General features: G+C 44.1%; 1 protein-coding gene across 1 annotated transcript in view; it reads right to left on the bottom strand.

The window, feature by feature from the left end:
- The window catches only part of LOC126284072 (serine/arginine repetitive matrix protein 2), a 1,302,087-nt gene that overhangs the window by 865,097 nt on the left and 422,990 nt on the right, over window positions 1-14,000 (bottom strand). Inside the window, exon 2 of the mRNA XM_049982713.1 lies at window positions 7,049-7,133. Within this exon, the coding sequence (XP_049838670.1) occupies window positions 7,049-7,132 (84 nt within the window). The 5' untranslated portion in view covers window position 7,133. The remainder of the gene's footprint in view (window positions 1-7,048; window positions 7,134-14,000) is intronic.

The raw sequence follows: 14,000 nt of genomic DNA, 5'->3' as shown, positions 1-14,000 counted from the left end.
CCAATGAAACGCAGCCTTTGACTCGCCTTCCCCACAATGTTATCTATGTGGTCCTTCCAACTGAAGTTGTTCGTAATTTTAACACCCAGGTACTTAGTTGAATTGACAGCCTTGAGAATTGTACTATTTATCGAGTAATCGAATTCCAACGGATTTCTTTTGGAACTCATGTGGATCATCTCACACTTTTCGTTATTTAGCGTCAACTGCCACCTGACACACCATACAGCAATCTTTTCTAAATCGCTTTGCAGCTGATACTGGTCTTCGGATGACCTTACTAGACGGTAAATTACAGCATCATCTGCGAACAACCTAAGAGAACTGCTCAGATTGTCACCCAGGTCATTTATATAGATCAGGAACAGTAGAGGTCCCAGGACGCTTCCCTGGGGAACACCTGATATCACCAGATAAGGAAAGCGAGCAGGTTTCCTGTGATGGTCGCTGAGCGCTCACCGTCCACACCGCGAGCACGTTCGCTTCCACGTACATGGTTGATTTCACATCCCGCGCTAGAGCGCCTTAAGACTCGTTTCAGTCATAGCCAGACGCCCAAAGCTCGCTGTGTTAGGGTTACCAAGCGTCTGGCTACTACGCGATCGTTCCCGGCTCAATGTATATAAAAAAGTGGATATAAAAGTCCCATATCAAGATCGCCAAAATTCCTTTACTGCTTACTGCTTTTAGCTAAATTACGAGCCTACTTCAGTTGTCAAGCAGTTTTCTGCAATCCCCTTAGCCTGACATGGCGTATATAGTTAACAATAAAGCCGTTTAGGAATCTTGAACTAGGATATTTATCCACACATTTTAACGTAACAAATCGTCTATTTGACAACGTAAATACGTGAATATATAAAAGTTCAACCTGTCTGTTTTGTTAGTCCTTTTAATGACGAAGCAGACAATGCACAACGAAGGCCTCCCAAGTCAATGACGTGAATAACCAATCAAAGTTCTCGTAATTTTAAAACAATTATCAGAGATACCTCATTATCAGAGCCGCGCGGGATAGCCGTGCTGTCTTATCACGGTTCTCGCAGCTCCCCACGTCGGAGGTTCGAGTCCTCCCTCTGGCATGTGTGTGTGTGTTGTCCTTAGCGTTAAATCAGTTTAAGTTAGATTACGTAGCGCGTAAGCCTAAGGACCGATGACCTCAGCAATTTGGTACCGTAGTCCTTACCAATTTCCAATTTTTAACAATCAGAAGATTTAGAGTGAACATAAACAATACATACATAATCATATATGAAGATGGTAACTGTTCTCGAAAGAGCAGATAACATTGATGACCGTGCAGCTTCTCTAGAATAAATGATAATTAATTGAAACGCTCAGCTGCCGACAGGTGTTGATGATATACCTCGATGGGGACAGCTGAAAATGTGTGCCGCGGCCGGGACTCAAACCCGGGATCTCCTGCTTACATGGCTGACGCTCTGTCCATCTGAGCCACCGAGGACACAGATGAATAGCACGTCTGCAATGACTTATCCCTTGCACGCTTCCCGTGATTTTGGAAAGTTGGGAATGTGGGTCTCATGGGAAGATTGCAATCGATAAGTCATTGCAGGCGTGCTATTCATCTGTGTCCTCGGTGGCTCAGATGGACGGAGTGTCAGCCATGTACGCAGGAGATCCCGGGTTTGAGTCCCGGCCGCGGCACATTTTCAGCACTCCCCATCGAGGTATATTAACAACACCTGTCGGCAGCTGAGGGTGATTTTGGACAGTTGGGAATGTGGGTCTCACGGGAACATTGCAATTGATAAGTCCCTGCCGTCGTGCTATTCATCTGTGTCCTATGTGGCTCAGATGGACAGAGCGTCTGCCATGTAAGCAGGAGATCCCGGGTTCGAATCCCGGTCGGGGCACACATGTTCAGCTGTCGCCATCGAGATACATCAACAACACCTGCCGGCAGCTGCGTGTTTCAATTAGTTACATACATAATAGGCAAAGACTACTTAGTATTCTCTCAGTCCGAACAGGCCACGGAGACCCAACGGTACCGACCAGCCGCCGTGTCATCCTCAGCCACAGGCGTCACTGGGTGTGGATATGGAGGGGCATTTGGTCAGCACACCGCTCTCCCGGTCGTATGTCAGTCTACGAGACCGGAGCTGCTACTTCTAAGTGAAGTAGTTCCTAAGGTTGCCTCACAAGGGCTGAGTGCACCCCGCTTGCCAACAGTGATCGCCAGACTGGACGGTCACCCATCCAAGTGCTAGCCCAGCCCGACAGCGCTTAACTTCGGTGATCTGACGAGAACCTGTGTTATCACTGCGGCAAGGCCGTTGACACTTAGTATTCTGGACATGTGAAATTAGAGCCGGATTAAAGCACTTTAAGCGGATGGTATTAGCTGATGTTCCGAACCAAGGAACACGCAGCAGGAACTATAGATATGTCTAGAAAAATGTAAACTTGTATGAAAGTAAATTATAAAATTGTATGAAAGTAAATTTAAAAAGCTTTTGGCATGTGTAGAGTGTACATCGTACTTGAAAACACAGCATAATTGAATTTTATTAGGAATCACTGAAATAAGCATAAAACTAGTTTACAGTTCCAGATCATACCGCTTACGTCGAAAGGGTGTTCTCTTTCATAAATGCCCAGTGAACAAAAGAACGCAATAAACTGCAAACCGACTCAATCACAAAGACGATGTTATTGTTGTGTAATCGAAAATTATCCTGTCAACTGTTCCAGGAAATGATTTGCAAGAAAAGTAACGTTCTTGAATAAATGGGTTCAAATGAGAAATATTAATACTTAGATACAGATTATTGTTCTTTCTTTATTATTTCAGTTGAAGTGACACAACTTATTGAATACCTTTTCGTTTACAGAATCAGAAGAAATGATAACTGTGTATTCTGTTCAATGAAGAGCTTTTTATTTACTTTGACCGAATATTATCTTAAGTAGGAAGAAACCTGAACAATTAAAAAGACTGAACACCTACTTGCTGTCATAACTGCCAAGTTAAAAGGCTGTTTACTGACTGTTTCTTAGTTTAATCACATTCAAGGGTAATTTAGCAAAAAATGTACTGTAACTGACACTTAAGGGGGGTAGGACGTCAAACGAGCCGACTTGGAGTAGGAGAGGCACCACACGACATTTTATTTTCCACTGTCTATATTTTTACAAATAAATTCATACAACCTTAGCAGCATGACCAGGAAAGTTTCAGGATTCATACTCATAGCAGTGGAAGCTCAAAAACGTAAGATAACACCTTTTTTTTTACATGTGAAATTACATCATTTTTTCACTTACTACTGGCTGCATTTGTTGCTATAAGTATACTTTTCTTCCTAAGTAAGAGAGATTCTTCCATGACTTTTGTACAGCGTACAAACCATAGGTACAGGTGATTGGAAGTCTAGAAGTTATTTAATTTATGACCAAATGAATGAACTGTTACATTTTAAACTTCATGTTTAGAAAAAACTCAAGTTTTATACTTAATTATCTCAATTTTTCCACCGTTTTTTAATAGATTTGGAAAATTCTAGAGTTTCGTACACCTGTAACTACTCTTTGTATGCTATGAAAAATTCATCGAAGAATCTGTCTTAATTAGGAAGAAAAGTGTACCAATAGCAACAAATGCAGCCAGTAATAAGTGAAAAAATGATGAAATTTCACATGTAAAAAAAGGTACTTTGCTACTTTGGAACTTGCACTGCAATGAGTGTGAGTCCTCAAACCTTCCTGGTCATGGTGACACAGTTTTATGAATTTATTTGTAATAGTATAGACAGTAGAAATTAAAATGTGCTGTGGTGACTATCCTGCTCCAAGTCGGCCCGCTGGACGTTGAAAGGTCTCTGTTGGATTCCTTACATGTTAATTTTTTTTTAAACTGTTGTCATTTACGGCGTACATTCCACTTCTAAATTTACTGTGGTGTTTAAGACTATCTAGGAGGAGATTGAGCAGTGGAACGTGTTACTTTGGCACATAATCAAGGACGGTCTGTCACACAACTACACTTTAAAACACAGTTTCTATGTAATTCATGTCACACAGTCTCATACGGAACCTACATCCGCTTTCTTTTATATACTGTATATGATAAGATACTGTCATCCCCCTTCCCTTCTGTGTTAAAGGATGAATGAGCAAATGTATTTCTAGTTGCATGCTCGATGGTAGCAGACAAGCCTGTCTGCTAAAGAACAGTAGGACCAACGACGGAACAGGAAGTTAGGCTTTCTAAAAGCAAAGAGGTTTCTATTCTTAGTATGGTCTATTCTTAGTGTGGTCCCTTGTCATGTTGGTATAGGAAGCTGCCTCTCTGGTCACTTTCTTTTGTATCTGTTAAGCACTCTCGGTAAGGGCCCAAGCAGTCTGTCCGCGGCGAGCGTCTGAAGTGGCAAGATCTTAAGTTCAGCCTAACTGAAAATTTAATCACCTTTATTTCAGGTTTAGATCTAAAATATCTAATGTTATCTTAAATTGCAACCCAGTGTAATTCGAGTGTGAAATTCAGAATATCTTCCAGTAGTTGCTTTGTCACTACTTTGTGGGAAAAGTGGAACCAGGTGTGGATGATCCGTAACTCTAACTAAGATCATCAATCTTAAATGCGAATGTGCGTGAGATTATAACGTCTCGTCTTGACAATATTTTTCAATATAGCAACTTTTCTTTATGTTCAACTCACGTGGGGTGTACTTTGTGAGACCAGTACCACGTGCTTATACAATTGTTTGACCCGTCAGGTTAATAGTAAGACGATAGTAACCAGTTCGAGGTTTTTCTTGTGTAATTTGTGTTTCGATGTAATTTATTGTAATTATCAAAATAATTGTGGAGTTACGCTCTTTGTGTAAACCAAGTTGACCACGCGAAGCATGTGGTGTAATCATCAAAGTAGCCCTCAGCTATTCTTTTCGGGAAGGTTTCACAGAGAGTTAGTATGAATTTAATATACCAGTGCGTGGTAATTTCATGACGGACAGGATTGCGCTACGAGCGTAACTTCTTTGGGTGAAAATTGAATCGGTTGGTTGTGGTTAATTTCCTCTTGCATTTGTTTCAACGTCCTTCGTGTGTTATTTTATGAATGCAGTGTTATATGCAGTCTCCCAATCTTGGCTCCATATTTGATGTGTTCCGTACGATTACAAACTCACATTTTCACAATCCTAAATAAGGCACCAGTTTTGTTATGAATGAAGTGTAGTATGCTGAAATTTTAACGGAACAATGATCAATGTTAAAATAAATGTCCAAAGGTAAATTAATTTATTTCTTTTCATTTAAAATCTATATTTATATATATATCACCGGTTGTCGTAAGACGACTATTAAAAGATTATAAAAGGTTAACTTCCCCAGATAGCTCACGGCTTTTAACCCGCTTTTATTGTCTTGAATATCAGCACCCCTTCCAGAACAAATTAATGCATCAATATTACAACGTCCTACCCCCCTTAATAAACGACTGAGAATACCTAATTGATTATGTCTCTGCTTTTACCACAAAGTGGCCAACTAAATACACTCCTGGAAATTGAAATAAGAACACCGTGAATTCATTGTCCCAGGAAGGGGAAACTTTATTGACACATTCCTGGGGTCAGATACATCACATGATCACACTGACAGAACCACAGGCACATAGACACAGGCAACAGAGCATGCACAATGTCGGCACTAGTACAGTGTACATCCACCTTTCGCAGCAATGCAGGCTGCTATTCTCCCATGGAGACGATCGTAGAGATGCTGGATGTAGTCCTGTGGAACGGCTTGCCATGCCATTTCCACCTGGCGCCTCAGTTGGACCAGCGTTCGTGCTGGACGTGCAGACCGCGTGAGACGACGCTTCATCCAGTCCCAAACATGCTCAATGGGGGACAGATCCGGAGATCTAGCTGGCCAGGGTAGTTGACTTACACTTTCTAGAGCACGTTGGGTGGCACGGGATACATGCGGACGTGCATTGTCCTGTTGGAACAGCAAGTTCCCTTGCCGGTCTAGGAATGGTAGAACGATGGGTTCGATGACGGTTTGGATGTACCGTGCACTATTCAGTGTCCCCTCGACGATCACCAGAGGTGTACGGCCAGTGTAGGAGATCGCTCCCCACACCATGATGCCGGGTGTTGGCCCTGTGTGCCTCGGTCGTATGCAGTCCTGATTGTGGCGCTCACCTGCACGGTGCCAGAAACGCATACGACCATCATTGGCACCAAGGCAGAAGCGACTCTCATCGCTGAAGACGACACGTCTCCATTCGTCCCTCCATTCACGCCTGTCGCGACACCACTGGAGGCGGGCTGCACGATGTTGGGGCGTGAGCGGAAGACGGCCTAACGGTGTGCGGGACCGTAGCCCAGCTTCATGGAGACGGTTGCGAATGGTCCTCGCCGATACCCCAGGAGCAGCAGTGTCCCTAATTTGCTGCGAAGTGGCGGTGCGGTCCCCTACGGCACTGCGTAGGATCCTACTGTCTTGGCGTGCATCCGTGCGTCGCTGCGGCCCGGTCCCAGGTCGACGGGCACGTGGACCTTCTGCCGACCACTGGCGACAACATCGATGTACTGTGGAGACCTCACGCCCCACGTGTTGAGCAATTCGGCGGTACGTCCACCCGGCCTCCCGCATGCCCACTATACGCCCTCGCTCAAAGTCCGTCAACTGCACATACGGTTCACGTCCACGCTGTCGCGGCATGCTACCAGTGTTAAAGACTGCGATGGAGCTCCGTATGCCACGGCAAACTGGCTGACACTGACGGCGGCGGTGCACAAATGGTGCGCAGCTAGCGCCATTCGACGGCCAACACCGCGGTTCCTGGTGTGTCCGCTGTGCCGTGCGTGTGATCATTGCTTGTACAGCCCTCTCGCAGTGTCCGGAGCAAGTATGGTGGGTCTGACCCACCGGTATCAATGTATTCTTTTTTCCATTTCCAGGAGTGTATAACGTCGAGGCCGGATGTTCTGTTCTCGGACGTGGCAAACCCTACGCGGAGTTTCCTTCTTCTGGTCCGCGAACTGTGCCGCACGCAGCGCTGACTCACCAGGTCTGTGGAGGCGTTGGCGGGCGCGCCCACTTCGTATCTCCGGACGGACACCACCCGGGGCGGCGCCTCCTCCTCTGCCATCCTGCAACACTGACCACAAACAAACGTCTCAGCACACACTAAAAAATAAAAAATAAAAACAAGCAAACACGTTTACTGGTGTTTCTCATGGCCTGGAACAGCCCACTCTAGTCGATGTCACTCGAGATCCCTGCTCGTCAGATGATGTACCTTGTAATTTCACATTCCGACTCGGAGACATACAGTACCTTAAAGCAGGGATTCCCAACCTCTTCAGCTGGCGGACCCCTTCTTCAGTCGAAAATCCATGGCGGACCCCTAGTCAGTCAAGAGCCCAGTAACTTAAAGTTTCAGAGTGAAAGCCATGTTCCCAATGACCCCCCCCCCCCTCCCCTCCCCCCGAAATATCAATAGTCTTTGGTTTACAGATGAATGAAAACAACTTGAAGGTCAAAAATCGACTTATGAAATAGCTAGTGCACTGCCAAAGCAAGTTTAACATTTAATGATGCCTGGGGCCGCATACGTGCCGGCGAGCGCTGTGATTGGTCGAAAAAGCTCGCTCCGCTCATCCGTAAAAGTTTCAGCTCATCTAGCGCCGTGAGCCGGCGCACAAACGACCCCCGTATTGTTGCGAAACAGTGGATCAGAGGAGCCGCATTCTCCGGCAATAAACTGTGTATGCGTTCTCACTTAGGAACCGCAAAGGCTGCTTGCGAATACGACTAGAAGTAAAAGTGCACAGGTTTTTCACACGAAAAAAAGTGATGAATTTGATCATTTTTTTATTCAATAATTTTATTCATTATTTTACAAGATTTGGTGAAAGGTGGCTGCGGACCCCCTAGAAAGAGCCGGCGGACCCCTGAGGGGTCCGCGGACCACACGTTGGGAAGCCCTGCCTTAAAGGCTGCACCAAAGATTAAATTGAGAGGGATGCACAATATAATCTCTGTAATGTTCATATAGATTCTCGTTTGTTTCATATTCAAGAAAGAGTTAAGATACACTTTCGAATGTTACCTAGGGGATGGACGTAACTTCTGGTGTGTGCAAAAGGCATCCATCTTGTTAGTATTTATGGTTTGTGCGACGAGCAGAGCAAGTCTTGAAACTTCCTGGCAGATTAAAACTGTTTGCCGGACCGAGACTCGAACTCGGGACCATTGCCTTTCGCGGGCACGACTCACGCCTCGTCCTCACAGCTTTACTTCTACATCTACATCCGTACTCCGCAAGCCACCTGACGGTGTGTGGTACTTCTGCCAGTACCTCGTCTCCTACCTTCCAGACTTTACAGAAGCTCCCTTGTGGACTTTGGGGAACTAGCACTCCTGAAAGAAAGGATATTGCGGAAGGTAGGAGACGAGGTACTGGCAGAAGTAAAGCTGTGAGGACGGGGCATGAGTCGTGCTTGGGTAGCTCATTTTGGTAGAGCACTTGCCCGCGAAAGGCAAAGGTCCCGTGTTCGAGTCTCGGTCCGGCACACAGTTTTAATGTGCCAGGAAGTTTCATATCAGCGCACACTCCGCTGCAGAGTGAATATCTCATTCTGAGAGCAAGTCTTATTGTCTTGTGAATAAAGAAAAAGTGAGAAGTATCGAAGTTTTACGAGGATTATTTAAAGCGACGTAGCATTGTATTCCTTGGTTTCTACCGTCTTTGCGAAGTAAACCGATGCCGACTTAGGAAGATACACACTGTCAACAAAGAGAAGAACATCGATGGCGACTAATGAATTAATATTGTGGCAGAAGGACTAAAAAATGGTTCAAATGGCTCTCAGCACTAGGGGACTTAACTTCTAAGGTCATCAGTCCCCTAGAACTTAGAACTACTTAAACCTAACTAACCTAAGGACATCACACACATCCATGCCCCAGGCAGGATTCGAACCTGCGGCCGTAGTAGTCAGGCGGTTCCAGACTGTAGCGCCTAGAACCGCTCGGCCACTTCGGCCGGCCCAGAAGGACTATTTCTACGTCTAAGATGAGAACTATTCACAATATACATAAATGACCTTGTGGATGACATCGGAAGTACACTGAGGCTTTTTGCGGATGATGCTGTGGTACATCGAGAGGTTGTAACAATGGAAAATTGTACTGTAATGCAGGAGGATCTGCAGCGAATTGACGCATGGTGCAGGGAATGGCAATTGAATCTCAATGTAGACAAGTGTAATGTGTTGCGAATACAAAGAAAGAAAGATCTCTTATCATTTAGCTACTATATAGCACGTCAGCAACTGGAAGCAGTTAATTCCATAAATTATCTGGGAGTACTCATTAGGAGTGATTTAAAATGGAATGATCATATAAAGTTGATCGTCGGTAAAGCAGATGCCAGACTGAGATTCATTGGAAGAATCCTAAGGAAATGCAATCCGAAAACAAAGAAAGAAGGTTACAGTACGCTTGTTCGCCCACTGCTTGAATACTGCTCAGCAGTGTAGGATCCGTACCATATAGGGTTGATTGAAGAGACAGAGAGGATCCGAGGGAGAGCAGCGCGCTTCGTTGCAGGATCATTTAGTAATCGCGAAAGCGTTACGGTGATGATAGATAAACTCTAGTGGAAGATTCTGCAAGATAGACGTTCAGTAGCTTTTGTTGAAGTTTCGAGAACATACCTTCCCTCCTATGTATATCTCGCGAAGAGACCATGAGGATAAAACCAGAGAGATTAGAGCCCACACAGACGCATACCGACAATCTTTCTTTCCACGTACTATACGAGACTGGAATAGAAGGGAGAACCTATAGAGGTACTCAAGGTACCCTCCGCCACACACCGTCAGGTGGCTTGCGGAGCATGTATGTAGATGTAGATGTAACACTATGATTAAATCTACAATGACATAGGATTCAAAAATATAATTAATCGGAATTTTAATTTTTTTACTGGCAAATTTCACGCAGCACTAAATTTGTCCTCATTCAAGCCGGTAAATACAGTTCATAAAAAAAAGCCTTTCAAAAGTTCTAAAGTTAAAGTTCCATTTCCATAACTTTTTCTCTTTTCAATATAATAAATAAATTTAATTTTTATTTGTTTCACTACAAGCTGCAACAGTTTCTGGTAAATGCGATGAATTCATCTGCATTGCGGACACTATAACGTGGCAAGGATCCGCGAGTGTACACAAAAGACAACATAAACCAGCGCTGGGAGAAGATCAGAGCCCAAACTACATCTCACAGGGTAGCCAGACTGCACCAGTATTTTGTGCTTCTGTGTTCTGAGTGTAGGTGCAGTAACCTAAGGCTGCATATAATGTCAAGCTGTAATTCATAAACTGATCCGGGCTATTACTCCGTGGTCGAATGGCTTTCACCTTAAAGCCCAACGTTTCGTCCCCATCTGCGAGGAACATTTTCAAGGAGATCGTAGCTTCTTTCAGTGTCCGATTCAAACCCTGGCTCGTTTCTGACTTCAGCATCATTACGCTTCCGCTCAGTGGCGTGACGCCACATGTTTTCCATGTTGTTGTTGTGGTCTTCAGTCCTGAGACTGGTTTGATGCAGCTCTCCATGCTACTCTATCCTGTGCAAGCTTCTTCATCTCCCAGTACCTACTTCAACCTACATCCTTCTGAATCTGTTTAGTGTATTCATATCTTGGTCTCCCTCTACGATTTTTACCCTCCACACTGCCCTCCAATACTATACTGGTGATCCTTTGATGCCGCAGAATATGCCCTACCAACCGATCTCTTCTTCTGGTCAAGTTGTGCCACACATTTCTCGTCTCTCCAGTTATATTCAATACCTCTTCATTAGTTATGTGATCTACCCATCTAATCTTCAGCATCCTTCTGTAGTACCACATTTCGAAAGCTTCTATTCTCTTCTTGTCCACACTATTTATCGTCCATGTTTCACTTCCATTCATGGCTACAGTCCATACAAATACTTTCAGAAACGATTTCCTGACACTTACTCTATACTCGATGTTAAGAATTTTCTCTTCTTCTAAAACGCTTTCGTTGCCATTGCCAGTCTACATTTTATATCGTCTCTACTTCGACCATCATCAGTTATTTTGTTCCCCAAATAGCAAAACTCATCTACTACTTTTAGCCTCTCATTTCTTAATCTAATTCACAGAGCATCACCCGATTTAATTCGTCTACATTCCATTATCGTCGTTTTGCTTTTGTTGATGTTCATCTTATGTTTTCCATAAGCGAGCTTAATTGGCCGTTATCGATTGCCGTCTTCCGCTGTTGCTATTACCCCACGGTGTAAAACAGGTCCCACCTTCAGCACCAGAATCCAGATGTCATTCAGTTTCACTCCCTCCTCCTTCCTACTGAAATTCCTGCGGTGTTTTACAATCTCTATGGCCTCTCTGGTATCCGGTGGCCTCTCACGGTATCCGCTTGTGGCTGCCACTACTCCTACAAAATGAATGCTGTGGTCTCCCTGCTGGAAAGCACGTTGTGCAACAGCTTATCTGCCAGTCTCCCCTCTTCTGCAATTGCCTTTGTGGTCTTCTGGTCCATAATATAAAGAACAATCAAACAATTTTAAATCAGAGATAGAAAAAAATTTAAATATTTGAAAATTTGTGGTAAGGTCTTATGGGACCAAACTGCCGATGTCATCGGTCCCTAAGCCTACACACTACTTAATCTAACTTAGACTAACTTACGATATGGACTAAACACACACTCATACTCATGCCCGTGGGAGGACTCGAACCTCCGACGGGGGAAGCCGCACGGACCGTGACAAGGAGCCTCAGATCACCTAAAATGCTCCCTAACCTCTGGGAGAAGTAAAGCATTTATAGGATTCTGTGTAGTTGTGGTTATGTGTACGTAAGTACTATAGAAAGGACTGTCAAAAATCGACTAGAAGAGTACAAATAACCGTGTAGGTCGGGCAACCACAGCTGAAGAACTTGTACGTTATGTGAAGGACAATGAAAAAATTTTTAATATCAAAGATGGTAAAGTAGTTTATGTTAAACTGGGTGAAAGTCCAAATCCGTGACACCTGTTATTGTGTCATACAGGGAAAAACACAACATACAGCTAGCTATTACGGATTTGACTTTTCACTCAGTTTAACATAAACTACTTTACCATCTTTGATTTTAAAATTTTTTCACTGTCCTTCACATAACGTACAAGTTCTTCAGCTGTGGTTGCCCGACCTTCACGGTTATTTGTACTCTTCTAGTCGATTTTTGACAGTCCTTTCTATAGTACTTACGTACACATAACCACAACTACACAGAATCCTATAAATGCTTTGCTTCTCCCAGAGGTTAGGGAGCATTTTAGGTGATCTTGTATCTTCCGGGTGGGTTTGTAGCTTCCGTGACGTTCGCTTATTCAAGATTTTTCCTATTCTGTCAGTGACGTCTTTAATGAAATGTAGGAAAACTTCCGATTTTACCGGCGGCTGCGTATCACTATGATTTCCGTGCGGTGGTGTTAACGCTCTTTTCACTTCAGCGAACGAACAACTCTTCTTGATCAGTGGACTGGTGAGATATTTTAAGTCTGCCTCAAGCCGCTCTGGTTCTCAGATTTTCCTTGCTCCGTCCGCCAACGTGTTTATGATGCCTCGCATTTGTCGTGTGTGGTGGTTCGAATCCCTGTGAAGGTAACGGTCTTTGTGCGTGGGTTTTCAGTAAATTGTGTGGCCCAAGCTACCATCTTCCTTCTTGAAACCTAGCCCAAGAAGAAAATTTAATCTTCCCCCGGCCTCCTTCTCCATGGTAAACTGAATCTTCGGACTGATCCAGTTAGACGTTTGTGAAACGACCCAGTTCTTCCCTTCCATGCCGCCACTAAAGAAAAGTATCATCCACGAACCGGATCCGAATATTCGGTGTCTTGTTCGCAGTTTCCGTTGCCTGCTCCTCGAATTTTTCTATAAAGAATTTCGCTATAAGTTGATTTAACGAGCACCCCATCGCGACATCATCCGTCCGTTCATAAAACTCATCGTTCCATTTGAAATACGAGGTTGTGAGGCATTATTTAAAATGTTACGTAACATCGAGAGGAAAATTCCGATTCAGCTGTTGCAACACTTCATATTTTACAATGTCATGTTACGTTGGAAGAGGCACAATTTCAAGAAAAGCATTTCCCCTGACCGCCATGACTGTCCTTTCTTATACCTATCTATTTGTGCAGTCACATGAGAAAAAGTGGTGACCTATCATCTGCTTGCTCGTCAATATTGATATTACTAAATACACCTTATTAGCTGATAACAGCACCTAGAAAGAAGAAATGATTAAGTCCATGTATGTACGAGGGTGAGTCAAATGAAAACCTTACATTTGTAATAACAAATAGAAATTTCGCGCCTTTTACCTGTAAGTTGGTAAGCGTGCTACAAACAGCGTGCAGAATGGCCTCTAGGTGGCAGCATAGTGCAGATGCACATATACGGTTGTAGCATCAGTATAAAGATGGCCACCCCACTCGCGACTTGCACCAGGGACGAATGGCGTTCTGTTATTCGGTTTTTACGTATTGAAGCTGTGAAATTAATTGAAATTCATCGACGAATGAAGGTTCAGTACGGTGATGCATGTGTGTCACTGCAGCAAGTCTATGAATGGAGTAGGAAGTTCGCAAATGGTGTGACTTCAGTGGAAGATGCTCCTCGTCCCGGTCAGGCACAACGAATTGTGGCTCCACAGAACACTGCAGCAGTTGAAGCCATAGTGAAGTAAAACCGCTGAGTGACACTGAATGACATTGCAGCATGCTTACAGATTAGTCATGGGTCGGCAGACTACACTGTGCATGATGTGCTCCAGTTTGACAAAGTGCCTGCAAGATGGGTGCCACGGCAGCTGACTCCTGAAATGAGAGGACGACATGTTGATGCTTGTGAAGAACTTCTTCGGCACTTCGAACGAGAAGGAGAAAGCTTCCCTGCAAGAATCGTTACTA

This window comes from Schistocerca gregaria, chromosome 1 (genome assembly GCF_023897955.1).
Source record: "Schistocerca gregaria isolate iqSchGreg1 chromosome 1, iqSchGreg1.2, whole genome shotgun sequence".
Lineage (NCBI taxonomy): Eukaryota > Metazoa > Arthropoda > Insecta > Orthoptera > Acrididae > Schistocerca > Schistocerca gregaria.
The sequence above is the reverse complement of the archived record's forward strand: the minus strand, read 5'-3'. Positions and strand labels throughout refer to the sequence as shown.